Raw genomic sequence first — 26449 nt, 5'->3', positions numbered from 1 at the left:
TTTTCTCTCCACTTACAGTACGCGTGCTCGAATGAATCCGGTACGAAATTTGAGAAAGTAGGGAAAATATAGAATAGACTTTGAAGTGGAAACTTTCGGAAGTAGTGTTCGTCCTTTATTAGGGATTTGAGAAAATAATGAAATATTCGGCGAATATTCGAATTATCCATCATGAATTTTAAAATTAATTATCGACTCTCATATTTTATTTCCAAAGTAAAAAATGTCTGCTATATCTAAGATATTCGACATTATTACTCATTGTTGTGTAGCTGTATTTTTCAAAATGTGTCATTTTATTTAAACGAAAGGTATCGGCATCACTTTTAATTTTCTTTAGCAATATATATGTATATATGTACACATATATCGATCTTATATTTATTTGTCTTGTTTCGTGTTATGACGATTGTTAAAAATTAACTAAAGATTCAATTATTTTTGTCTGAACATTACTAAGATTATCATCATCAGGAGAATTGCATGAAGTAGCAATTGAAAAAATGCCTTAAGGATAGTGCGTACTACGTAAAGGAAAGGATTGACGGATGACAATTATTACTCGGGGAAAGTGTCAGATATTCGAAGCATCCGAAGCTCATTGGTTCACAGCTGACGTGTACAAGGAAATGGCATTTAACGGATTAAAAGCGTGCTTGCAGAGTGCTAACGTGCGAGCGTTCGATAACGGGAGGCTAACGCTACGATTTTTCGCACGGTCGACTACTTTTTCGAACCGTCTGCGCGTTAACAGCCAACCGGACTTATCGATTTCGAACAAAAGCACCTCTCGCTCTCTCTTCGAACCACCACCATCGCCACCTACCCCTCATCCTCCTTCTCCTCCACCTCCTTCTCCTCCTCCACCACTCTTTCTCTTCCTCCTCCTTCTTCTCCTCCTGCCACCGCTTTACGCTCTTTTCCCGACTTTTTTTTGCTGGTACTGCTGCTGCTCGCAAATTGCTTTTCTCCTCGATAAGATCTATCCGCGAAGGCTTCCATTTCGGTTATCGCTGCCATTCGAGTACCTTTACTCCTCGGCGTTCCAGCAAAGGTCGTCGAGAGATATCGAGATATTTCTTCTCGAATATCGCGATACGTTTCCTTTTAAAATATTACTCGACGATATTTCGTAGTATGGAAATCGGAATACATTGACGGAAATTATAGGATTCTGTTTTAGTCCTTTTGAAAATATACTAATTTCATCTGGTCAGAGAAACATATTTATTTGTTAAAATCAAAGTTGATTGAGGACACTTATAATTATATGCAATTTGAGTAGATTTCTCGTATTCATGGTACGAGGTAATGATAGTAGTAGCTTTGATTGCTCGATATTGATGTATATACGCTGTTATTGACAGTATTCTACGCGGATAATATTGATCAGAGGCCTAATGTATACACCTAACTTGCTGTGGGTAATTAACTACCGTGAAATGGTACTGCAAAGCTAATTTATTGACAAATAGATTATTCCATATATTAATGGTGAATATTCTTACAGATGTTTGTCCATAAAAAATTAAGAATTTAAGAATTAAAAATTATTCATTATTTTTGATGGCGAAAATTTATTTGAAGAAAATTTACGAACTGAAATATTAAAACAAAACTAAATATGAATATATTTGCAACCAGAATGGCAAAACTTTATTAATTCTACTACTTTCCTTACTCTAAACGTATTACTTCTAACGGTTAGTAAAGCGTAAATTTTTAATACACGCTTGCCATTAACTTATGTAGGTATGTATAATAAACGACTTGTATAGGAGCATCTGCCCGGTATCGTGGCACATAAAACCTCGTAATTAAATGGTGAACTCGTACGTCCGGAGAAGCTCTTGCTCTAGGGAATTTTGCATATTTTAAGTTAAACGCTGTATTCGCGATCGAACGGAAGAGGATAACTCGAAAAGTTTCGTGAAATTCGTATGCCGTAGAAGATTTCGAGATATCAAGCGCGATACGTGTGTGCCTAGAAGCGCGCGTGCACGCTATCGTACTGTGAAAGTTTTTATAAGAAAACCGTTTAACTCGCATCTACGTGTGCGGCTGCGAAAATCGGTAGAGAGAGTTAGGAAGAACAAAAAGACAATGAAGAGGAGTACCTATTCATACGCGAGTCTTGGGAAGAACGTTAAAAATCATTTATTGCAGTAGATATTTGTTTCGAGCCCACGAAATTGAAAAAGGAATTGGTATTCTCGTTTTCAGAAAGATAAACTTATAACCGTGGTAAACTTTATACACTCGATTTAAAAGTTATTTCGCGCAGAGACGTGAATAACGTTTATGATTTTTAATGAGATTTTATCTTTCATATGTTATTTTTTTATTTGTTACACATGCGGTAAAAGGTAAACAAGTATCATACTTAGAAATTCTCTGTTAAATTTATATCGGCCTTTTTTCGTACAAAAATTTCGTACATAAGTTTCGAAAAAAGTATCGTACAAAATATTGGACGAACAAATCGGACGAAAGAAGATGATAGTGGGAGAAACGGCTGTTTCATAGTATGCCGGTAACACGAAATAATATTTTTCGGTTTATCCACAAAGGAAGAACTCGTGTCGGAATCCAGGTCGCCGTTGGAAAATCTCCGCTGGTCGTTCGTTACGTTCTCGTCTAGTTGTTCATCGCTCTTTCGCTTCGCGAGATATCGCAACGTCACGAGCTATGCGAACGCTGGTAAAAAGATGAAAAAGGATGAAGGAATACGCGAATACAAGAATGGGATAGAAAAATGAGAAACACGAAGTTGGAAATGGAAAAAAGAAAACTAACGCGAAAAAAAGAGATAGAGAATAAGAGGTATACGGATATGAAACATTCGTACGAGAAAGAGAGAGAAAGAGAGAGAGAGAGAGAGAGAGGGAGAGGGAGAGAGAGGTAAAGATATATAGAGAGAGAAGAGGAGAGGTCTCTACGTCCTGAAGCTCATAAATTTTACCGGTCTGTGAACCTCCACCGGTTCGTAACTCGTTCGACCGCGATCCGAGCTGCCTGGAGCTTCGTTGTAATTAACATAGGACGATGCGCGGTGTAAATTACGATTATGCATGATTTACCGGTCGTGATAGACCATGGTTGAGCCATCTTGCGACCGTTCCTCGTCCTTCGTTCCACATTTCCTGGCAGATTTACTTTAACATCGATCTATTTCATATTCGATACATTTTGAATTTAATGAAGTATAATATTTTCGTAAAATTGATCATTTGAACGATTTAAGAAGAACACTCGAGAAGGAACGATTTATTGTACAAACTAACGAGACAGGAAAAATGTTGAATTTTTAAGCGTTTTTAAAGTTAGTAAAATTCTTTTGTAAGTGTATTGCGTGATTAGGCTATTTCAAATAATTATTAATTACAAACTCTGTCCGACGTCAAGATTTGATTAAGGATGATTAAGGGTCTTTGTTCTTTATCATTCATGTCATTGTCTAGCGCATGATTCATGCGTGGTATAACTTAGTACATTTTCAGACATGCAAACAGTCAATCCAATATACGAAACGATGATCCGTCCGATTTGGATTCATCTAGTTACTTCGATATCATTGCATTTTCATTCTTATTATGGAGAATCATACATATTAGAAACAGAATACATCGTTTCTAATTTCCTAAATGTCTGAGAGATATATCACATGTTCTAGTTGATAACTATTAAATACTTTAGTGATATAAACTATAATAACTAATATCAAGATCTCTGAGATTATAGAATAAGAATTTTTCAATTCTTGGTAACTTGAGAGCAGATAAATATTGCTACGAAGTAATAAATATTTCTTTTTACGACAATTATTTGTCATAGTCTCTTTGTGAATTATTTGTCATTAAGTTTATCATTTGATTACTACGCAAATTCTAGCAGTTTAAATGGAAAAGGAGACAAGACGAAAAGTGATAGGAAAATGAGAAGTGACTAGACTTAGAAAGTTACGCGACGTAAAACTAAGAATTGTGCTTGGCCTTATGCTTGATTCCGCATGCGGACTTTAAATGGTTACATTAATCTACGTCTCTCTTTCCGTCTTGATTTATTTCTGTATGTCACGGACTACGGATAATCGAGTTCCGTCATTACCATGGAGATGCTTGGAATTCTACTCTCCTAATACGACATGCATTTTCTCTTTCTCTCTGTTTCTCTATCTTTCCCTATCTTTTTCTATCTTTCTCTATCTTCCTTCTCATTCACCTTCCAACTCTTGCATATACTTGTCCATAGATTGCGGAAGAAACGTAACGTGAGAGGCAGATCCGTTTCGGTGGAAACATGGAGTATGACGACGTATTCTTCGTCAAATTAACTTTGAATTCTCTTTCGTATTCTCGTTCGACGGTGGAAACGAAAACTCTATCGTTCGTATTTCTTTATTTGAGTTCCTCGTTGTCGTCGTCGCGAACAGTCACGCAGGTAGCAGTGCCATCGCGAAAGAAATTTCATGTTTTTTATTATGGCAAACTATTTGCGAATTTATTTTCGAGGAAGTAGCTGAAAGACCAAAGGCAGATGGAAGGAAATGAGGACGTTAAATCTATGAAAGTGGAACAAGCCATTATGCGTTTAAAGCAATTTACGAATATTCGATAAATGATGGCAGTCATAAATACTTTCTGTTAGTTCCAAACGTAGACGAAAAGGATTATACGCGAAACTGGAGGATGAAGGGGTTCATTGTTAGGACTCAGACTGATTCTCCTTTCTCGTTTCTTCAATGTTCTTTCTTGGATATGTCAACAGTGATCGATCATTGCCTATATGAGGAAAGATTAATGTCACTATTTTATTATTATTACTCTCATATATGTATGTTCTTAAATTTTAGGAGAAGAAAAAGAGAGAGAGAGAGAGAGAAAGAGAGAAAAGAATGGACCAAAAATGAACAGCTATAGTGAAACTATAATACTAGTTAGATACTGCTATGTTATCAGGTATAATTAATTGCAAGAATTTGTTATATCCCGTTCATTGATTTATTTGATTTGTATTAATTTCAGTGATATATGCCATGTCAAAATCATTTAATACATATATGACGTTAATAATAGAAAGCTTTATGAATTACTTACCATTATCTTTTGTTACAATTAATCATCTTAATGAACATAATTATACGTGAATAATATGAAAAATATCGTAAAGATTCTTTGATTCGTGAATTATTTGTACGCTTAAAGTTGATATTTCTTGAAAAGTTATCGCTATATCTTCGTTTATCCCTTGGGAAACAAAAGGGAAATCCGTGCCAGAGAATTTACCGCGACGTAGAAACTGTTTGTAAGGTACCGTAAAGAAGGAAGAGAAGGAGAATGCAAAAGGAAGAGAATGCTGGATTTCAAAGATGTGTCGCTTGAACGGGCAAATCGTAGCGGAAGTGCCATCGAGCGAGCACGATCGATTCGATGTTTCCTCGTCGCTAAGATTTGCGCACGCACGATGCCGTTTCCTTCCTTCCTTTCTTCCCTCAGTTACTTCTTTTTCTTCTCACTTCGAAGCACACATTCATATACGTGACCTTTCATACGTGTACCTTTCACATTTTTCACATATAAGCGCGTCTCCATGATTTCTTCGATGATATGAAAACGGAAAGATCGATGGTACTTTGGCAAAATATCAAAGACTTTGAGCTATATTGTGCAAAACTTTCTCTCTCTCTCTCTCTCTTTCTCTTTCTTTCTCTCTCTCTCTTTCTCTCTTTCTCTCTCTTTTATATACTCTTATTTCCGCTTTCGTACTCGTACATTACGTACAACCGAATGCATGAATATCTAAAACCGGAGAAGGTCCTTGTATTTGGCTTTTCTCGAGCAAACGGAACAACTGTTTGCCAACCTTACCGACCCAGAAACGCACGCGAATGCGTGGGTGCGAATTCGGCGGCAAATGTTTGGTTTCGTAGGATTCGTTTTAGGTGCATGTACATTGGCAAATTTTCCAATTCTTCGCTTCACTATCATTCCTTCTTCCCACTTATCTCATTCCTTTGGAAGAATCAAATGCAACTCGTTTATCTTTTTCCAATCAACAAGATAATAAAAAAATACAAAACACAAACAAGATAGTGAAACTCGCGTGAGAATGTTTTATCATTTATTTTAAGATCATATAACTTGAAGATGTAAAACTTTAGGTATTCGATTAAACTCAAAATTTACATCATATTAGCGAAGATAATGTAAACTTAGTTTTTTTTGTGAACAATCAAAGAACATTTTTAAAATATCGATCAAATTTAATAGATTTATTTTATGTGCATAGAAAAAAAAAAAAAGATGAAAATATATTTCGTTGACATTCGAACGAAATAGATAACGTGCTATATTTCATCTGTTCATATCGACGGACATCAGAGAGAACGTTTCAAGATTGAATGGAAAAATAAACAGACGGATATAAAAATAGAGAGGTGCAATGGCATTTCTTCTGTCTCGATTTCGTCAAAGATTCTTCGTTTCGCCCGCTCCGTTGAACACGCTCTCGAGAGAACTGCCCACTATTACCGTTTAAATGAATTTCATTCTTTATTCCAAAAAACGATTTCACTTTGAACCGCTTGTCGTATTCTCGTGTAAATTGACTATGAGTAATTTTTATTTTATAAATTTGAACAAGCAAATTGTTATATCTTTCATTCGTATAATAGATAAGAGTATTTTAAGATTAAGATAAAAAGGAAAAATTTTTTAAATAAATAAAAAAGATATTGAATGTGTATCTTAATAGATGTTTTACATAGAGATAATAATTATTAGATAGTCAAAACTGATTGCTATTATATAAATGATATCGTAATTATGTAATACTGGCTAATAATACAGTAGTTTTTTTAATTCATCAAGAAAATGTGAACTGACATTTGGAAATGGATGAACGATAAAAGAATTAGCATAAATGAAGAACTTTATGATTAAACGTAGAGAAGAATCCAAAAGAATTAGGATTACATCATTTTAACGGCTCTAAGAGTCTTTGAACTCGATCTAGCATAAAGTACAAAGAAAGAAACGAACGGTTACGCGATCTTTCTTGAATAAATGCAATCGATTGGAAACTATGTAAAAAAAGAATGACTCTCCATGACTCTAGATAAATCGTTTATCTTGCTCTTTGTTACAGTTTCATTCGTTTTTCTTAAAAAATAATAGCTTGATTTCATCCCAAATTCGGTTCTACGTGAATGCTATAAAAAATGGCTCTTTAATCTTAATAATGTTAACTATATTTTTATTAAAATAGTGGAAATAAATACTTATCAATAGTTTGATTTTAAATGACTGAGTCACTGAAATTGCGACGAAAGTTATAGATGACAAGCAAATTATAGGTATTATGTAACGAGGTATACTTGGATGTTATAATTGCTTAGTCATGGAATTATAAATCTATTCAAACACCTTGCAGGATTTAATAGATTGATCTGATAAATATAATATTTATATGTACATATATTCAAATCGTACATTTTTTTTAGTTTATTGAAGTACATGCATTTTATCTGTGATATGTTGTTGAAATTGTTTCATAAATAATTACTAAGAACTTTGAAACCATATCATTCATTTGAAAGTCGTAGTAATTAGAAAGATAGCGAGATAACAATAAAGAATAGAACTATATAAAGGAAGATAAATGGCATTATATCCACTAATTATAAGTTAGAAGACACTTGAATATATATATCAGTTATGATAAGATTCTGAAGTAAAAATTATTATATGTGAACGTGCATACATGTAAAATACATAATGTATATATAACCAACGTATTATTCGAATGAGTTTCTTATTGTAAATAAGTGTGATTAAGCCACAGTATACTTACCTACGTATAGGAAATACAATCGGAGGAATCGTTGTTTCAAGACCGTGTGAACTTATTGTGAACTTATTGTTTATTTTTCTTTCTTTATTCCTCTACATCGTATCGTATTTGTTTAAAAGTTAAAAAGAAAAAAGAGATCATGAAATCATCAATCGTTACTATAGTAACATATTTGTCGATTCTCAATGTAGGACTTATTGACAGTGCAAGAATTTTGATTATCATTTCAGTTCCTTCTTATAGTCATCAAATTGCCTACCAATCTATTTGGAAAACTTTGAGCTTACGAGGTCATCAAATTACCTTGGTAACTAGCGATCCAATCCCCGACAAAAACTTAACAAATTTCAGGCAAATTGACATTAGTAACAATTATAAGTATATACGAAGTATTAACTTCCTAGAAACAAAAGGCAAATACTCGTGGCAGGCTATCTTGAACAAATATTTTTATGAAATTTCAAGTATTTTAGCCGAAAACATTTTCGATCATCCTGATTTCAAGAAAATCTACGAACCTAATAGCGGGGAAAAATTCGATCTTGTGATAACAGAAGCCATTATAACGCCATCCGTTTATGTCTTTGCACACAGATTTAAAGCTCCTTTGATAGGTAAGCATAAGAAAATTTTTTTACCAAAAGTGAAAGAAGTATACACGATTAAATATAAGTTTGTTAATCTACAAAAAAAAAAAAAAGAATAAATTAAATTGTAAATAAGTTAAATTATTGACAAAAGACAATCGAACGACAATTAAACGTATTATTTTTTTGTTCAGAATACTTAATTTTTTTACTAATTATTAATTCATCGCATAATTGCGATCATATTTATAAATTACTACAACATGTAATTTGATTAACAATACGAGATTTTTTTTTTAAACAAACCTTTGTCCCTAACAAATTAATATTTGTATGAATCAGTATTTCTCCAATAATAATTTAGAGGAAATTTACTAGTCGAGATACAAGCACGTATTACTGCGGAACTTTGTCATTAACGATATGATAAGCTATAATAAGAATGGATGAATTTTATTATGATTTCTATAAGATTTATAGGAGAATTATATTCTGGAAGGAATTATTTTACGTTTACTAATTGCAAAATTATGTAAATAATGTTTGTATTATAGATTCTATTAAGATTAATTTCCTCTTATAGATTAGAGTTAATATTATTTTAAATAATCTTATAGAATAGAGTTAAAATTAAAATTATCTTATAGAACAATACATATATCTACTCCAGTAAAAAAAATACTTTTTTTTATCAAAAGTCTAATTTTATCACCTGTTAAATATTTTTAATAAATTCAAATATTTTTAATAAATTCAATGAAGTAAAATCTTTCAGAAAAATCTTACATATCTTATCAGTTTCATCTTATATAATTCATTACGATTAGCGAATAAAATAGTAAGGTAGTAATATTATAATAATTTATTTGTTGTAATTTTCTTTTATAAACAAAGGTATCGTAAAAATTATTTATTTTATTACTAATATAATTGTTAATAATAAAATCTTACAAATATTTTGAATGAGATTTTAAAAAAGAATTCTTATTATTGTGTTTCTATTGTGTTTCTATTCAATTTTAAATTCGTTTTCATTTTGTCTCATATCTCGGAATAAAGATCCTGTTCAGCGGATCAAAAGATTTTTTTATCTCAAATCTTTATTTTATTTTCCATCTACTAAATTTTGCCAATTCTGTTGTTTATAGGTACATATTCATTAGGCCTTTTACAAATGTCTCATTTTGCCTTTGGTAATCCATTATTACCATCGCATCCTTCAACTTGGGAGATTGATGTCACTGGTTCGAATGTACCTTTTTGGACAAGAGTACAAAATTACGTTATAACGTTATGGCACATAAAAGTAGATTGTTATAACATATTCTATAAACCTCAACAAGAAATTGCAGAAAAGTATCTAGATAATATACCTTCTCTTAAAGATTTAGAAAAGAATATGAGTATCGTACTTGTTAATCAGCAAGAAGAAATTTCGTTTAACAGACCTAACGTTCCCAATATTATACATTTTGGTGGTTTACATATAAGAAATAAATTGAATCCTTTGCCGAAGGTAATTTTTTGTGTAATTCAACCAATACTTTCCATAGTTATTTTAAGGTCAAGTATAATGATTAAATCTTTCTAGGCATTACAAGAATTCGTAGATAATGCATCGAATGGTTTCATTTATGTTAGTCTTGGAACAAACGTACATCCATCAATGTTCTCAGATAAGTTGAAAAATATATTTTTCGATACTCTATCGAATTTATCGGTAAAGGTTGTGTGGAAATTCACGGAAAATTTTTCAACTATACCTAACAACATGCATGTCGCAGGATGGTTTCCACAACAGGAGATTTTAGGTAATATAATTTAGTAATTTAGAAATGATTTTTCAATTCCTCGTTATGAGCCTATGTATTCTGTAGATAATAATTAACATCTTTGTACTTTATCTGTTATAAAATGAAAATATAGCACATCCGAACTTGAAGCTGTTCGTTTATCAAGGTGGACTTCAAAGTACGGAAGAAGCTGTATATTCTGGTGTACCTCTTGTTGGAATACCAATATTAGCTGATCAAGACATGCAGGTTAATAAGATGGTGAGTTTAGGGGTGTGCAAGAAAATCGATATTTTAGGAATTACGAAAGAAGTTTTAAACGAAGCGATTATAGAAGTTTTAAATAACAAAAGGTAAATTTATAATTATAATAAGTTCCCTAAAAATTAGAGAAATTTCTCTGATAATAAGCAAAGAATAAAGAATAATAATAATATTTTTTCTTCAGTTATAAAGAAAATATGTTGAACCTTAAGAAACTCATCAAAGATAAACCAGTTGATATGATGGACAAGGTCATTTGGTGGATAGAATATGTTATTCGCCATAAAGGTGCGCCTCATCTGCGCTCTAGCATCGTGGACGAACCTTGGTATCAAAGATACAATACCGACGTCATCGCCTTTTTAGCCGTTGCATTGTTTAACATCGCTCTCCTTAGTTTATATATCGTTTATAAAATACTAGTACTTATTATAAAATATTACGCAACATCGGTGATAGATGAAAAGAAGAAAATTAGTTAAATGAATATATATAAAAAAGTAAAATAAGATTTTAAACTGTTTAAATAAAATTGTAAAAAAATGAGGCTTGAACCGATAAATAAATATAGAAATCAAAATTTACATATATAAAAGGCTTTAGTGTTATCTCCATATCATTTATTTGATTAAATTAAATTTTTATTTTAATAAATTTTATAAAAATTCTGTTATCATACGCAAGCGCCAAGTGTCGGTTTATCGATCGCATAGAAATTTCATGAGACACAACGTATCGAGAAAAACGAGGCCATTGTGACTATGCGAAAAAGTTATATTTGGTGAAGCATTGGAAATTGACACAAGAATGTTATCGCTTACAAATCGTATTCATAAAAAATGATATAGTTACAGATAGAGTCTTCGGTAAAATTTTATCGTAACTATGAAAATTTCCATAGTTATATGAAATGTTAAATATTAATTAATTTGCAAAATGAGCTATAAAATTTCCATTTTGCGTCATTTAGCATATTAATATTATTTATCGTAATATATGCTAGTATAAATTTCATAAACTTAAAAATGTTGAACTCTCGTTATATTTGGTGAAGCATTGAAAATTGACATAAGAATATTATCGCTTACAAATCGTATTCATAAAAAATGATAAAGTTATAGATAGAGTCTTCGGTAAAATTTTATCATAACTATGAAAATTTCCATAGTTATATAAGAATATGTTAAATATTAATTAATTTGGAAAAAGATATAAAATTTCCATTTTGCGTCATTTATCATATTTATATTACTTATCGTAATATATGCTGATATAAATTTCATGAATTTCAAAATGTTAAACTCACGTTATATTTGTAAACTTATCTGATGATTACGTTACAATTGAATTTTTTTCTTAGATACAAATAACACACAATAAACGAATCTATCTTTTGATTTATCAGATTAAGAAAAGGTAAAGATCAATGAAAAACAAATGAACGATTTTCTTAAGTTTTATTAAAAACTTCCATTAGAAACTAAATGATTCAAGTCGATAAAAAGAAAAATGATGTTCCAAATTGGACTATAAGATTATAATGCTTCAATTACTATGCTTCTTTGCCAAAGAATATTTGTATATAAGACAAAAAGATGATGGAAACGAAGAGAGAGAGAGAAAGAGAAAGAGGGAGAGAGAGAGAGAGAAAGAGAGAGAGAGAGAGAGAGAGAAAGAGAGAGAGAGAAAGAAAGAGAAGAAAAAGCAGTGAAATCTTTTCGTACAAGTAAAATTTATTTTTCCAATTTATCATCGTGGATTACGCTTCGAAAACAATTTAACCTTCCCGATAAAATTTTCTGAAGAAAGAAAGATAGATAGATTGATAGAGATAGAAAGAAAGAGAGAGAGAGAGAGAGAGAGAGAGAGAGAGAGAGAGATAGAAAGAAAGAGGGACAGAGAGAGAGAGAGAGAGAGAGAGAGAGAGAGAGAGAAAGAGATAAAGAAAGAAAGAGAGAGAAAGAAAGAAAGTGTAAGTAAAAGTAAAAACGATGTAGGAAGACGCGAGGGAGATCGTCGTAACTCCAGCATCGAAGACTTTACGATGTGACAGCAACAGAGAAACGAAGAGGCGTATCAAAAGATTTCCAATGTCCGTGTCGTTTACTTTATCCTTTCGCTAGGAACTCTCCGTGCCATTATCAGTAGAAATCCTTTTTTATTCTTAATGTAGCATTCCCAAGGGGTTATCAAAAAGAAAGAAAGAAAGAAAGAGAGAAAGAGAAAAACATCGAGATCAAAAAGAGAAAGGAAGATATGTATAAAGGGCTTCACTCGAAATTCATCTTCTAGAAGGATTTAATCGTTTCTTCGCTCGACAGTATTTCCTTTCGCTTTTTTCTTTTTCTTATCTTTAAATCCATCTTACGAAAGATAAAAATCTTTAAAGGATTCACAATGTCATGAACCGATAATGGCACGAAAGTTATTTGTCAGAAGATCAACTGAAAGATCACAAATAAAATGATGGCTGACTCGACGGAAGTATTTATGCGTGGAGAAAAGAAAATATAGAGAAAATTAAGAAAGAAAGAATGAGAGATAAAGAAGGAAAGAACTAAAGCTATACCATGATTTCGTTTAATGCAATTTAAACGCCTGTTGTTCGTGTTCGCGTGTCGTTATGGAAAAAGTTTTACAATTATTACGAGCGAAGATGATTATGTCTTCTTCTTTCTCTTTCTTTCTTTTTTTATTTTCATTTCCCTTTTTTTATTTTTGCTGCTCACAAATAACAACTTTAATTTAATTCGGTCTAATTGTAAAACGAGAAGTTATGCCTCGAGAAAGATTGTTATTATTTTGATATTATATTAAAAAAGATAAACGATAATCGATTTTTTAATCTTTGTTAATATTTCTTGCAAATGTTCACGAGCAACGAATATTATCATATGATCGATCTTTTCTTTTATACCAATGAACGTTACTACATGAAATCAGCCGGTGAGATACGATCGAGTAAATAAATAGACATGACAAATAATCTACATTCGACGTTGATTTCATTTATGTGGTGCGCACGATGTGGTTAGTTGATTTACAGAGATATAGAATTGTGGATATTCAATTCGTTTTCGATAACCATTTAATAGCCTATAATGTAATTATATAGATATTACATCGTAGAAATGTAATTCAATTTTGCAGCGACGATAAAAGCATTAATTTAGAATGGACGGAAAAAAAGCGAGCGGTGAACTTTCACCTATTCGATGCACTCATCATTATTCATGTAATAATTTCCATAAGGATCTTACATTCTTAAAATAAGTTTTATTTAATATAAATTTCGCCATCTTTAAACGAATAAAACTATCCATCTGTTTAAGTTCAAGATTTAAAAGAAACACATTTGAGTATTTGTGAACTTGCTAGAATGTATTGTCGTATAAAATCGGTGTAATCAAAAGTACTATACTATCTTCTGTGGTGAATTTTTTGGTGGAGCGATTTTGTAGCTGTCGCCTGAGGCATCGACGAACGTGATATGGATACGCGTATAGCGTTACCCAAGATAATTACGCGAGATTTTGCTTGCCGAAGCACGATCTGTTATTTCCTAAACCCTTTTACTCTTTCTCTTTTTTCTTACCCGCCAGCTGCAACCGCAACAGAAAGCTATATAAACGAAATAGCCTCTCTTTCTCTCTCGTATTTCCGTAGCCAGCTTTTGTTTAACTCCTTATTCCGTGATACGAAATTCAATCTATCTTTCTTTCTCGTGAATTCAACTATTTCTTTCGTCGATTGATCGCGCTATTTAACTTCTTCCTTGTTTAATTATTTTCATGGACTTTTTTTTATTAAAAGATTAATTTTAATATGCAGTTATTAGTACTTACACATGTATGTACATTTCTATAATATTTATCTAAAAGATCTAAAATATATTATCCTTCTATTTAGTTATAATTATTTTTAAGAAAATTGATTGTTAATGTTGCGTCGGGAGGGGCGCAACTACGAGAGTGTTTTCAGATACACGTCTATACATGGGACCAGCGATGATAGCCGATTTGCACGGAGGATCTTTCTCTTTTTTCTAGTTGTCAGAGTTATAAACCTGCGATGAATAAGAACGCGGCATTAGGATACCGATGGATGAAGGTCATCAGCAAAATGCCGCTTGCCGCTTTCCCGTAAATAAAATGAGAAAACGCACGTTCTTGTAAAGGATCCTGTGTAGCTCATGAGATAGATGCGCGATAATAAATATTGCGCGAATTGAAGTTATCACAGTATATTTATTGAAATAAGATATAATTGTTGATGCTCTTGTATGATAACGTGTAGTTAGTTGTGTTCTTGCGTTTTAAATTATGCTGGATACTTCCGATTAAGGCATAGCCAGTGATATTAGTAAAACTCGGCTGTTTTATTGATGAATGTGAATGCTTTGATGCGACTATTTATAGATTTCTCTCGAACTATCTACGAAGGCATTGATGAATTAGGAAAGAAAAATGGAAAGAGGAGTTTAAATAAAAAATGTTCGGAAAGGAAAACCAATATCCTTATTCCTCGTGGGCCTGTCAGGATAGTTCGTTCGAAATGTTGAAACATTCTCATGTGTGAACCTTTGTCTTGGTGACCGTGTGGACTCATGAATATTGCATTGGTATTTAAAAGTTAAGCACCAGACAAATTCTTACCTCCTCTCACCTAGGCGTCTACTTTCATTATTTATTATATACACGTATTCTTACCATATGCTCATTTTCTTCTTAAAAGTAATTGTTCACTTAAAAGTTTTTTAATAATAGTTGTTTTATTTGCTCGAGAGAAAATAAATTTTATATCCATTTAAAAACCACTTCGAGTTTACTTTCAAATATTCAGTGCCACACTCATTGAGGGGCTTACTATCAAACAGAACTCATAAAACTACATTTATTTGACATTTATTCATGCTTATCTATGGTTATTTATTCTGCAATGAATTTTAAATAAACGTGAAAGAACGTCCAAATTGACCTGTGGTCGAAAAAATTGAGAAACACATATTTGCATCTAATAGTGTACAACGATCGTTTTCGATAAACGTATATATGTGTCCATAACACTCAAAGAATTCATTCGAAGGTCTCATATTTTCTCCATTATTTTTTCACAAACATTTTCGTACTACTACTAACTTCTCTCAGAATACAAAACCGATTCATATTTCCAAAAAAGCTCTTTCATAGTAATATTTCTTTATTTCTATTTGAGAGCATGTTCCAATGTAATTATTCTTAGATATGTAGTTAAGATAGTTCTACATTCAAATGAATCATTGCTTTAATTTTCACTCTTAGAATAATCGTCTTTTGCGTATAACATTCTGTTGATTAATGACGAGAGCGTTTTTAAATGCGCTTTTTGCACCGGACCAGCGATGATAGTCGGTTCGCACGGAGGATATGTCCCCCGTCTTGTCCTTGTTGTCCGAGCTATAGACCCACTGGTCACGATGAATAAGGGCGGCGGTACTATGCTAGGATATTGTTGTAGGCTGTCAGCAAAATACTACTCGCCGCGTTCCCGCAAATTAATGGGAGAACGCGGATTCTTTTAAAGGATCCCATGAGAAAAGGAGAAATAATTGCACGATATTAAGTGATACGCGCTATGTAAATTTCTCCGTGTATTTGATTAGATAAGTTACAATTGTTCGTGTGCCTCGTATATGATGTGTAGTAAGTTGTAATGGTTGCTTCTGAAGGAGGCTTGAGAGCTTAGATGTTGTGAGTATGAAAGACGTGGCTTGACTGCATTTTGGTCTATTTTGAAGTATCCACGTAAATTTAAATGAAATTGGTAAAGAGCGGAATTTGACATATGGAAAGGGAAAGAATAAATGCCCATTGGTCAGGTATAGTTCATTGGAATGTTTAAACATTCCATGTATGCCCCTTTGTTCTGGTGCTCTTGAAGATTATAGGGTGTCAATGGATATTTCTAGGCTAGGCGCCAGACAACCCTTAGCTTATTGAACCTAAGCTTCTACTTCTACTATTTATGTATTGGCCGGGTTGATATATTATAGAAACCCAGATACTTTACTAAAAATGCCTAAGGCCAGACAAAGGTGACCATGTGTTTTTTATCTAGCTAGCATTTTGTTTAGCTAATAGTCAATAGGTTCCCAAGGATAACTATTTCCAATAGTGTTATATGATCCTTAAAAGAAAGTACTGTTAACAATGAAGAGACACACGTGTGCGTCAACACATTCTTCTTTCATACCACGCATATTACTTTTGCCTATATATTTTTTATCTATACGATACATATCATTTTCATTCACATTTATTCCTTCACGCATGCTAGAATAGTGTCAGTTGAGAGGCTTACTCAATAGATATTAATGCATTCCACTTGATTAGGGTACGTTGTTAAGGAGCATGAGAGGAGAAGGAAGAGAAAGTGCTAATCGATGTAGAATTTCGCGCTTACACCTATGATGACTTGTCGACGGCTATTAATTATTGTCGCCATTAGTAAGCTAATTTCCAAGTAATTATTCTAATTTCTAAGGTAATCAGACTGCGAAACGATGGATAATTTTTAAGCGATTTAATTGACCATGAAAATTATTAAGGCATTTATGATAAGTGAGTTGTCAATATGTCTTGATAGCTAGCATAGTTCTACATATATTAGTGATACTAATAATATGTATAGAATCACTACTAACTAGTGATGATGATGTTACTTATACATAGATATTACATTCGATTCTAATAATAAATAGGTGTCCGTGATTAGCATGTTCAATTTATAATCAATGATTAAGCACAAGTCACATTAATTTCTACCACACCAGTATAATTATTATCTATGATTCGAATATGGATGATTACTATTATTGTTACTGAATTGTTGTCGTAAACTATTATAAAATTAGGGGAGATGAACATCCTTAAAGTCTTCTTTTATATTAAATTACTATTTAATTAAATTTATTATCATATTCTTCATAATTTTACATGAATGCTCTTTTCCGAACATTCATGTTTCAAATTAGAAAGAGAATACGCATTTGAAATGTTTCATCGTTGTTATTCAATAGAAAGATTATATAGTAATATGTCAAAGGACAAATAAAATAATTCAATATCTTATTTCGTATTCTTGGCCTTTCTTATGAGAAATAATAATAGTTACAAAGAGCTTGTGAATACAACATGGAAAAAATCGGAAGTTACAAAGAATTGTCATTCGATTCGGCAAACATTTTCCTCGTTAATCGGAAAATCGGTATCAATTCGATTTAAAACGTTTCTTCTCAGTACGATGACGGAGATTAAATCTTTTTTGTTTCATCTTATTCCTTCACTTTTCTGTTTTTATCGGAAATCGAAGATGGGAATTTCATTTCCTAGTCGACTAACGAAGTTTACTGTCTACTTTCTCTTTTGTCACTTCTTAACGATCATATAATATACTTGAATAAAGACAATAGTATCGATAAATGAACACTCATGTAAACTATCTGATATATACTAATTTATTTATAAATGAGTGAATACACTAGATAACATATCAATGATATATTAAGATTATCTTCAAATATCAATTTATATTCGCTAAAATTTCTAATCAAGCTGATCGAGTATTCTTTAATGACAGATTTTATCTTTAACGATCAATCACGCATAAAGATGTATACTGATGCTTAAATAGGGGAAATAAATCATGTTAAACACATATATATGCACAACGTTCTAAATTATTATCGGCAAATTAAATTTGATTTCTCCAAATTATAATAATTTAGAATTTTAAAGAAAAATACTTAAGAGATATTATTCTGATTCAATGAAATATATATAATATGTCATTAAGTTTTATTAGTAAATAATATAAGTATATAAGCATAATAAGTAATAAAATAAGTCAATAGTTTATTATGTAACAAATATATAAGATTCTGTATCTATGTACAAACCATTCTTTTTTTTTAAAGTACAATATTTTCAATTTTATATATATGAATAAAATCAAACGCATATTATAGTGACAATTCATAAGAAAATACATATTTTACTTTAACGAGCAGATACAATATTGTATTTGTTTGTATTTGGTATAAAATTAGTTATTTTCCGTTGTTTGATTACATTTTTGTACCATTCCATTGACATTTTGGGAGTTCTCGTTCTGTTGGGAGATGCAAAATCAACTTGGACAAGACCAAATTTTTCACTGGAACGAAAAAGTATCATCAACAAACATATTTTAAAAAATACTAAAAGTAGATAACTTTTATTTTTAGTTTTAAATTAGTAATAAATATTACAGGTAGCCATTTTCCCATTCAAAGTTGTCTAGCAAACTCCAAGCTGTATAACCTTTGATGTTACAACCATCTTCATATATAGCTTGCAGCATAGCCTTAAGATATTCAGAAAAATAATTAATTCTTATTTTGTCCATCAATGTACCATCGTCGGAAACACCATTTTCCGTAATAATAACCGGTGGATTATTGTATTTATTTTTTATTACATTAAGAATCTTTCTAAATCCCTCAGGAACTATCTAAAAACAAAATTTTAGATTTTTAGTATTGTACATTCATGATACTACATAATATTCAATTACGTTTAGTTCAGTATGTTTCATAAGTTTATTTAATTATAATATAATTTTTAAAAGATTAGTAGTTGTTTATTCGATTAATGGTAGAAATCGGTAAAGTTTTATTGTAATATTCATTAAAATCTTAAGTTAATAGAAAATATTATTAAGAAAACGTTAGGTATTTTTGAAGTATGATATCCGATAACTTTTATTTTTATTTTATCAGAGAGACAATTCGTTAAATATTCAATAAATTTATAAAGAAAAAGCTATCAGTATCGTGGCATGAAAAACCACGTAATAAAAATGATCAGGTTCGAGAATAAATGTATATATTAAAAAATATTTCATTGATTTTCCAGTATTTCCCTCCGATATCAATTTTCTTTTCATCGAATATTCTCGCATTGTTTAACACAAAATCGATTGTGAGCATAGGTTTATATAAGTTTATATCGTGGAAACTGTGTTTATGATAAGCATGCAATCATGATCAAGCTTTGAGCGTTCTTCCACGGATTAAACATTATGCATGAATTATGTACTGTGTAAATTATTTATAAGAAGAGACTTCGGGCGATCGTTACACTTAATTGCGGGAGATACATATTTAAAATAAATCAAAAGAAAAGGTGAGAAAGAAGAAAAAACAAAAAAGAAATCGTTAGATGTATTCGCTTGAACAGATAGTCCGATCGAAAGAAAATCTCTATGTAATAATAAATTAGAATTACGAAGTAATGTTTATAAAAATATCGTTTAAAATTGACCTTTAACCACGATGATCCAGAGGATGGCCATTTTGGATCGTAGCTAAATTTAACTCCGCTCTCTCCGTACCAAGGATCGTTCGGTCCCTTTGGTACAATTTCGACCAGATTAGAAGTATAGTGATTTAAGGCGAAGAAGTCTGAAGTTCCTCTGTGTTAAAAAATATATAGGAACTTGTATTATCGTAAGTATAATAGTATTAAATTATTGTAATATCATTTATGAGTTAAAATACATATCTACTGTATATATTCAATCCATTCTGGTGTGAATTCGGGCAATTTTGATTTGGAGTATCCTTGAATCCTACTATTTTCTGCTATACGATTCTTCATAATTTCTGGATAATCACCGGTTTTCGAATAAATTGGATGACTTAACCATCCGCAAAGAAATTGATAGGCTATTTCTTCCGCTTCTAAATCATTTTCATTCTTGGCAAAGTATGCGGAACACGATACGACGATAGAGATCAATCCCTTTTGTTCAGATCTGAATTCTTTGTCGTACATATGATATACCTTGGCGTGCGCTTTCAGTACATTATGCATGCATAAATAAGATCCAATTTCGGTTAAATTTTTCCCTGAAACCATCATTCAAATAATATTTAACGTTTAATTTTATTATGCATTTGATATATAGATGTATAATGTGTACGAATTTTAATTTGATTATGTTTTAGACTTACCTGGAGCTTTCGTAATTGAGCCGTAACCTTCTCCACATAATATAGCTGGTTCATTTATGGTATAGAAAAGTTTTACTTTAGGACCAAGCTCTTTGAAAACGATCCTTGCATAATCAACAAAATATTCGATGATTAATTCGTTAGTCCAACCACCTAATTTTTCCAAATTTTCCGGAAGATCCCAATGATATATTGTAACGTGTGGTTGAATATCCTTTGCGAGTAGTTCGTCGATAAGATTTTTATAATAATTAAGTCCTTCTTCGTTCACTACATTAGAAAAACCGTTTGGCAAGATTCGAGACCAGCTAAGTGAGAATCGATAAAAGTCAGCCTAAAAGTAATGATAATTCTTCTATGATTCACTCTTTATTTAGTCGAAAGTTTGAAATTAATTAAATACGTACATCTATATCGCTAATTAACTGGACATCTTCTTTATACTTATGATACGAATCGCAGGCTACGTCACCATTACTGTGATCCCTTATTTTCGATTTATTATCATGAGTAAATACATCCCATATATTAACACCTTTACCTGTAATTATTTCATATAATTTAATTGTTTAATTTTTACCATTTTATATTTGCATCATTAAAGAATTTACTATATTCGATTTATAATTATATGATATAGGCAGTGATTAAATTTAAAAAAAAATATTAGGATTCATGAAAATGAGTCCTTTTTCTTGCGCAACTTTGTAAGATACACGAAAAAAAATTGGATCTTCGGATGGTCTAAAATGGAATTCGGAGTAGTAGATTCTTCCGCTTTCCTGGCAACTGCTCTAAATCACTAAGCTGTCCAGGCCTTTGGGTCAATCTTTTCACGAATGCCTACTTATTAGATATGAAAATGTTCATTTCTATAATACCATTAGTGTTCCAGGCTCCTTCAATTTGATAAGATGCTGTAGCGACTCCCAGTTGAAATCCTTCAGGGAATTCCATATTTATAAGAGCTTCAGTCTGTTTCAGCATTGATCTGAAATTATAGACAAACATAATTAATTTATACTATATAGAAAAATTATATATATTATGTATATAGGAAATAAGTACATACTTCGCTAGTAGCAACATACATACTGTCGTCTTTAAAGGAAAAAAATATTTAGTAATAGCCATTACAAAGTTCATTAGTTAGTCAACAACGTAATAATAACTCTTCGTACTATAGACTGATTGTATCCAAGGTTATATATATTTCACTGTTATCAATATGTCAATTTATCTTATATTTATCGAAGATAATAGATCTTTTTTTTAAAAAAGATGCTATAATCGACTTTGCTAGAATTAAAAATTAATTTAATTAATCTCAAATAATTATAGATATTTTAATAAAAATTTATCGTAATTAATTAAAAAAATTTTATCAGAAAGATAATGATAGCAGATACATAAGTTTCCAAAATATTTGGAAATAATTTGCAATTAAAAACGAAAGCTTAATAAACGACATTTAAATTAGTCACTGTTCTTTGTTAATACCGACAGAAATAATAATTATAAGTGAAAATAATATTCATAAATAACTAACTTGGAATAATTTAATAATCTATCAAGGTGTTCTTTTCTGTACGGACCTATTATCATGTAAGTAATTGCAGTCAATATCTTTATTTCGAAAAAATATTACAAGTTTATGTTAGTTGATAAGAGTTATTAAACTGATAAGAACTTTACGATTAGTCTTTATTTACGACTTTAATAAATTTATATAAAGAACTCTATAGTTAGATATAAGTATTAAAGAAAATGGTCTGCTAATAACATGTAGTTATGAATTCTATTATCTTATCTTACTGTAAAAATATAAATATATTTTAACATATCCATTTTGATAAATTTTGACATGTTTACCGTGACGTATTTCTATTTCCATATCACCTTTTTTTTATCTCACTTTTCGACTTCCTGTCTTTATGTCTATGTTCTTGCGCGTTATTTTCTATTTGTCGAACCTCGTCCATTTCGACCGCATTAAAAATCTCTCTTTAAATGTCTTATGCGCTATTATATCTTTTATCATTTGTTTATCATCTTACGCAATTTATATTGAACATCCAAATAAACAGTACAGTTATATAAACGTATTATCACAAACTTTTTTGATTTTCGCATTTCTATTTAGCATTGATAAATGTCTATTTATTTAGATGATAGTTCAAAATTTTCCATAAAATAACGTAAATTCATATTATTATTTGCTAAGCCTGATAACTTTAAAATTATAAATAGAATTTGCTAATATAGTATTAAATATACGAATGTATGTCGAATAGATAGTTGTCTCATTTCATGTTTCATTATAAAACAAATTTTACCAAAATATTTATAGAGTTGAATGATCATGAATAGCAACTGCTATTTTTACATATGTTGTTGTAATTGCTTTAAAAAAATCATAACTAAAGAATCATAATTTGAAAATCAAATAATTGAAAACTATAGTCTCCTTTATGAAAATTTACGTTTCAGATGTGGTATCATTTTCAAAAGAGGATATGTTCAAGGTTCTATATTTTATTACTTTTCGCCACCAATAAGCAGATTTTTTCAACGTTCTCTTCCTTTCCGGATCAGTGAAATTGACATGAACAATTCCAAAATTTTGGCTGCAAAATAGAATGATAGTGATTCATCTTTTTTTCGGATTTCCTCGTAGAACTAATACCAATTTGTCTTTGTTTGACATCATGACATATTCACGATAATATATTTTATTGATATAATCATATATTATTATATATTATTATTGTTAAAATATATTATCTTATGTGTACATGTTTATATATCTTTATTTATTTAATTAACAATTGGTCAATTTTGTTATATCTAGATTTCTATATAAATTACGTTTTATTAACGTGAACAGTCAAATTGCAGTCTAATGATTTCAATTTACCTATATCCACTTGTCCATTCGAAACTGTCTATGAAAGACCATAACAGATAACCTTTAATATTAACTTTATGACGATATATGGAAATAAGCATCTCTTTTAAATATTTCCAATAATATCTCACTCTATCATCATCGTTGATGGTATTTTCGCTGGAAACACCATTTTCCGTAATATACATGAGCGGATTATTATATTCAATTGCTAATTTTCTAAGAATGATATCAAATCCTTCTGGTACAATCTAAAAGTAAAAAATATATTAATGTTCATCTGTAAGAGTATTTTAAATTTCCAACTTGAACATTATTTATAAACAATGAAATATTCTATTCGTTGTATCATAAAATTATGCATGTTTTTCCATATAGTGCGATTATGAGGATGTGATTAGATTAGATTAGGTAAATTCACCTTCAGCCACGGAATAGTATTATTTTCCCAAGTAGGATCTTGATCTTCTATTAGTCCTTGGTCGTTATAGAATGAAGGTTCTAATTCAACGTCTCCCCGTTCGACTCTTGCAGAAGTGTAATGATCTATTGACAAAAAATCGGAAGTACCGCTGATAGAATGAAAAGATTCATGAAAACAATTACAGTCTGAATGTTTGATTAACATTCGATATTTTGATTAATTACCGAATATAATCCACCCAATTATCTCCAAGCTTGAGTAATCGAGATCGTGAATAACCTTGTTTTTGACTCTTCATATCTATCAAATTTTTCATTATATTAGGATAATCACCTGTTTTAGAATATATAGGATGAAGCATCCAACCTATTGAGAATTGAAATGCTATTTCTACGGATTCTGAGTCATTTTCATGTTTTGGATAAAAATTATTTACGTGAGCATTGATACCAACTAAGCCATTATAAGTATCTTTGAATTCTTTCTGATACATTCGATAAACACGAGCATGAGCCTTTAACATATTCTCTCCACAAATATATTCTCCAATGCCGCGTAAAGACGATTTAGAGGGTGCGTGAATTCCCGTAGTATAAACGTTAATACAATTATCCGATGGTTCGTTCAACGTTATGAATTTCTTTACTTTTGGAGCGAATTCGTTGAAAGCGACTCTAGCATAGTCTACAAACCAATCGACCACGTGTGGATTCAACCATCCTCCAGCATCTTCGATTACTTGAGGAAGATCCCAGTGATAAAGTGTTATGATAGGTTCGATATCATTAATCAATAATTCATCAATAAGGTTATGGTAATAAGTAACACCATCTTTACTAATGTTGTTAGAAAAACCAGTTGGCAATATACGTGGCCAGCTTATGGAAAAACGATAGGCCTTTATCTATTAAGTACGATATAAATTAATCTTTTAACGATAAAACAATAATCATGTTTCAGAGATTTTGGACTAAGAAAATCTATAATATTTGTAATTCAATTATACAACAATATTTCATACTTACCCCGACATATTTTAGCAGAGATACATCTTCTTTAAATTTATGATACGAATCACTAGCGATATCACCGGTATCGTTATTGACGATAAGTCCATTTCTTTCGTGAGAGAATCGATCCCAAATACTTTCTCCTTTGTCTATGTTTTCGTATCACAAAGAGATAGGAAGAGAAAGAAAAAAAAAGACAAGTTGGAAAAGTTTCGAAGATATAGTCACAGACTGACAGATTTGAATTTAAAAGAACTACCGCTAACGTTCCAAGCTCCTTCGATTTGGTATGCTGCAGTCGCAGCACCCAGGAGAAAGTTCGGTGGGAACCTCAGGTATTCCTCATTCTCCTCCGACAAGTTGTTCCCCTGCGTGGATCTAAAAGAGAAAAAAGAGAGAAAGAGAAATATATATATATATATATAAAGAGAGAGAGAGAGAGAGAGAGAGAGAGAGAGAGAAAGAGAAGAAGCGTGAAAAGAAACTTTAGAATTTCGTTGGTCGAACTAGTAAGTATTTTATCGCGTATCGATCGTACTGAAATTTCAATAAAATCCGATTTTTGAAGAAGTTTAATTTGCGGTGCTATTTCTCTTCTTTTGTAGATTCTTCCCAAATCTAATTAATATTCAATAAGTTGAATAAAAAAAATTCAAAATAGTCTTAAACGATTTTAATATTAAATAAAATTTTAAATAACAATAATTCTTTTTGTTTGTTCCTTTCCAATTGGCAATAATATGAAATTGATAAATTTTCATTATTTTTATAATGTTGGATTTATTAAGTAAAATAATAAACTTACGCAACGAAAATAAAGAGAATAATAATTTTCCTTGACATGATGCGCCTCATATCTTTCGTAGAACTGTTACAATTATTTTAGTTATGCCTTAAATATATGATAATCATTGAACTATATTCGTTGAGGTTATCGAAATACTTTAATACAGTTGATTAAATACATTTTATCGGTTTGAAGGAAATATAATGCGATTTGAATAAGTAATTTTAAACACAATAACAGAATAAATTTACGAATTTAATTACTTTGCTTTCTTTATGGATTGGAATAATATCATTCCTCGTAGAAACGATTAGAAGCATGTAAAAAAATTTCATATGTTATTAAATATAATTGCTTGTAATTGATAAAAAAAAAACCGTGTAGAACATTAATTCATAATTATAAATTTCTAGGATATTATTTTTGCCGTCAGCGTAGAACAATACAAAGATGATTGAAATATAAAACTCATTCGGAGACACTTCTCTCTCTCTCTCCCTCTCTCTCTCTCTCTCTCTCTCTCTTTCTATTTCGTTTCTCATGCTCGGAAGTTGACTAAAAAAAGAAGAAAAGGTTGGAAACAAATTAAGATTCTTTATTAGAGGTAGAATACTAGATGGAACGAAGTCTTTTGGTTGTTCGGGATATCGTCACCATGCACCATCATTCCCGTTGAGTCTTTTATCGCGCCTTACATTTTGTTTCACCAGCGCCCATTTACTTTCATCCTTCCTCCTCTTTTTCCGCTTCCTCATCTTCACCTTTACGAGAAATTAAAAGCGAAAAAGGACG

General features: G+C 31.0%; 3 protein-coding genes across 4 annotated transcripts; 1 reads left to right on the top strand and 2 right to left on the bottom strand.

Annotated features, from left to right (window-relative positions):
• Positions 1-7690: 7690 nt before the first annotated feature.
• On the top strand, positions 7691-11016 carry LOC124951620 (UDP-glycosyltransferase UGT4-like). Its single transcript, XM_047500308.1, has 5 exons — positions 7691-8465; positions 9587-9954; positions 10030-10249; positions 10365-10584; positions 10680-11016. Exons 1-5 carry the CDS (start codon positions 7991-7993, stop codon positions 10975-10977), a joined length of 1581 nt encoding a protein of 526 aa, XP_047356264.1. The 5' UTR covers positions 7691-7990; the 3' UTR covers positions 10978-11016.
• A 7351-nt stretch (positions 11017-18367) lies between these two features.
• LOC124951579 (myrosinase 1-like) lies at positions 18368-21784 on the bottom strand. Of its 2 annotated transcripts, XM_047500180.1 has the most exons (9): positions 21601-21784; positions 21410-21519; positions 20936-21069; positions 20529-20862; positions 20081-20423; positions 19837-19987; positions 18992-19024; positions 18783-18877; positions 18368-18688 (listed from the first exon to the last, which is right to left on the bottom strand). In XM_047500180.1, the coding sequence occupies exons 1-9, from the start codon at positions 21672-21674 to the stop codon at positions 18532-18534; spliced, it is 1431 nt and encodes a 476-aa protein (XP_047356136.1). In that variant the 5' UTR covers positions 21675-21784; the 3' UTR covers positions 18368-18531. The 2 variants fall into 2 exon arrangements, with proteins under 2 accessions (XP_047356136.1, XP_047356135.1); XM_047500179.1 differs by having other exon boundaries at positions 18783-19024; positions 21601-21741.
• Positions 21785-22141: 357 nt separating this feature from the next.
• LOC124951580 (myrosinase 1-like) lies at positions 22142-25727 on the bottom strand. Its single transcript, XM_047500181.1, has 7 exons — positions 25676-25727; positions 25130-25248; positions 24886-25019; positions 24085-24764; positions 23858-24008; positions 23446-23687; positions 22142-23155 (listed from the first exon to the last, which is right to left on the bottom strand). Exons 1-7 carry the CDS (start codon positions 25723-25725, stop codon positions 23008-23010), a joined length of 1524 nt encoding a protein of 507 aa, XP_047356137.1. The 5' UTR covers positions 25726-25727; the 3' UTR covers positions 22142-23007.
• Positions 25728-26449: the final 722 nt, after the last annotated feature.

The sequence above is a fragment of the Vespa velutina genome, chromosome 9 (genome assembly GCF_912470025.1).
Source record: "Vespa velutina chromosome 9, iVesVel2.1, whole genome shotgun sequence".
NCBI classification, from domain to species: Eukaryota; Metazoa; Arthropoda; class Insecta; order Hymenoptera; family Vespidae; genus Vespa; species Vespa velutina.
The sequence above is the reverse complement of the archived record's forward strand: the minus strand, read 5'-3'. Positions and strand labels throughout refer to the sequence as shown.

Bases quoted from the DNA above. Each gene is read 5' to 3' on its own strand.
- LOC124951620 (XM_047500308.1), top strand. From the start codon at position 7,991: ATGAAATCATCAATCGTTACTATAGTAACATATTTGTCGATTCTCAAT. The intron at 9,955-10,029 runs GTAATTTTTTGT...AAATCTTTCTAG, and splicing joins AATTGAATCCTTTGCCGAAG to GCATTACAAGAATTCGTAGA. The intron at 10,585-10,679 runs GTAAATTTATAA...TTTTTTCTTCAG, and splicing joins GAAGTTTTAAATAACAAAAG to TTATAAAGAAAATATGTTGA.
- LOC124951579 (XM_047500179.1), bottom strand. From the start codon at position 21,674: ATGAACTTTGTAATGGCTATTACTAAATATTTTTTTCCTTTAAAGACG. The intron at 19,025-19,836 runs GTCAATTTTAAA...TTTTGTTTTTAG, and splicing joins CTGGATCATCGTGGTTAAAG to ATAGTTCCTGAGGGATTTAG. The intron at 18,689-18,782 runs GTAATATTTATT...TTTTCGTTCCAG, and splicing joins GAATGGGAAAATGGCTACCT to TGAAAAATTTGGTCTTGTCC.
- LOC124951580 (XM_047500181.1), bottom strand. From the start codon at position 25,725: ATGAGGCGCATCATGTCAAGGAAAATTATTATTCTCTTTATTTTCGTT. The intron at 24,765-24,885 runs GTAAGTATGAAA...CGTACTTAATAG, and splicing joins CTCTGCTAAAATATGTCGGG to ATAAAGGCCTATCGTTTTTC. The intron at 23,156-23,445 runs GTAAATTGAAAT...TCTATTTTGCAG, and splicing joins GAATGGACAAGTGGATATAG to CCAAAATTTTGGAATTGTTC.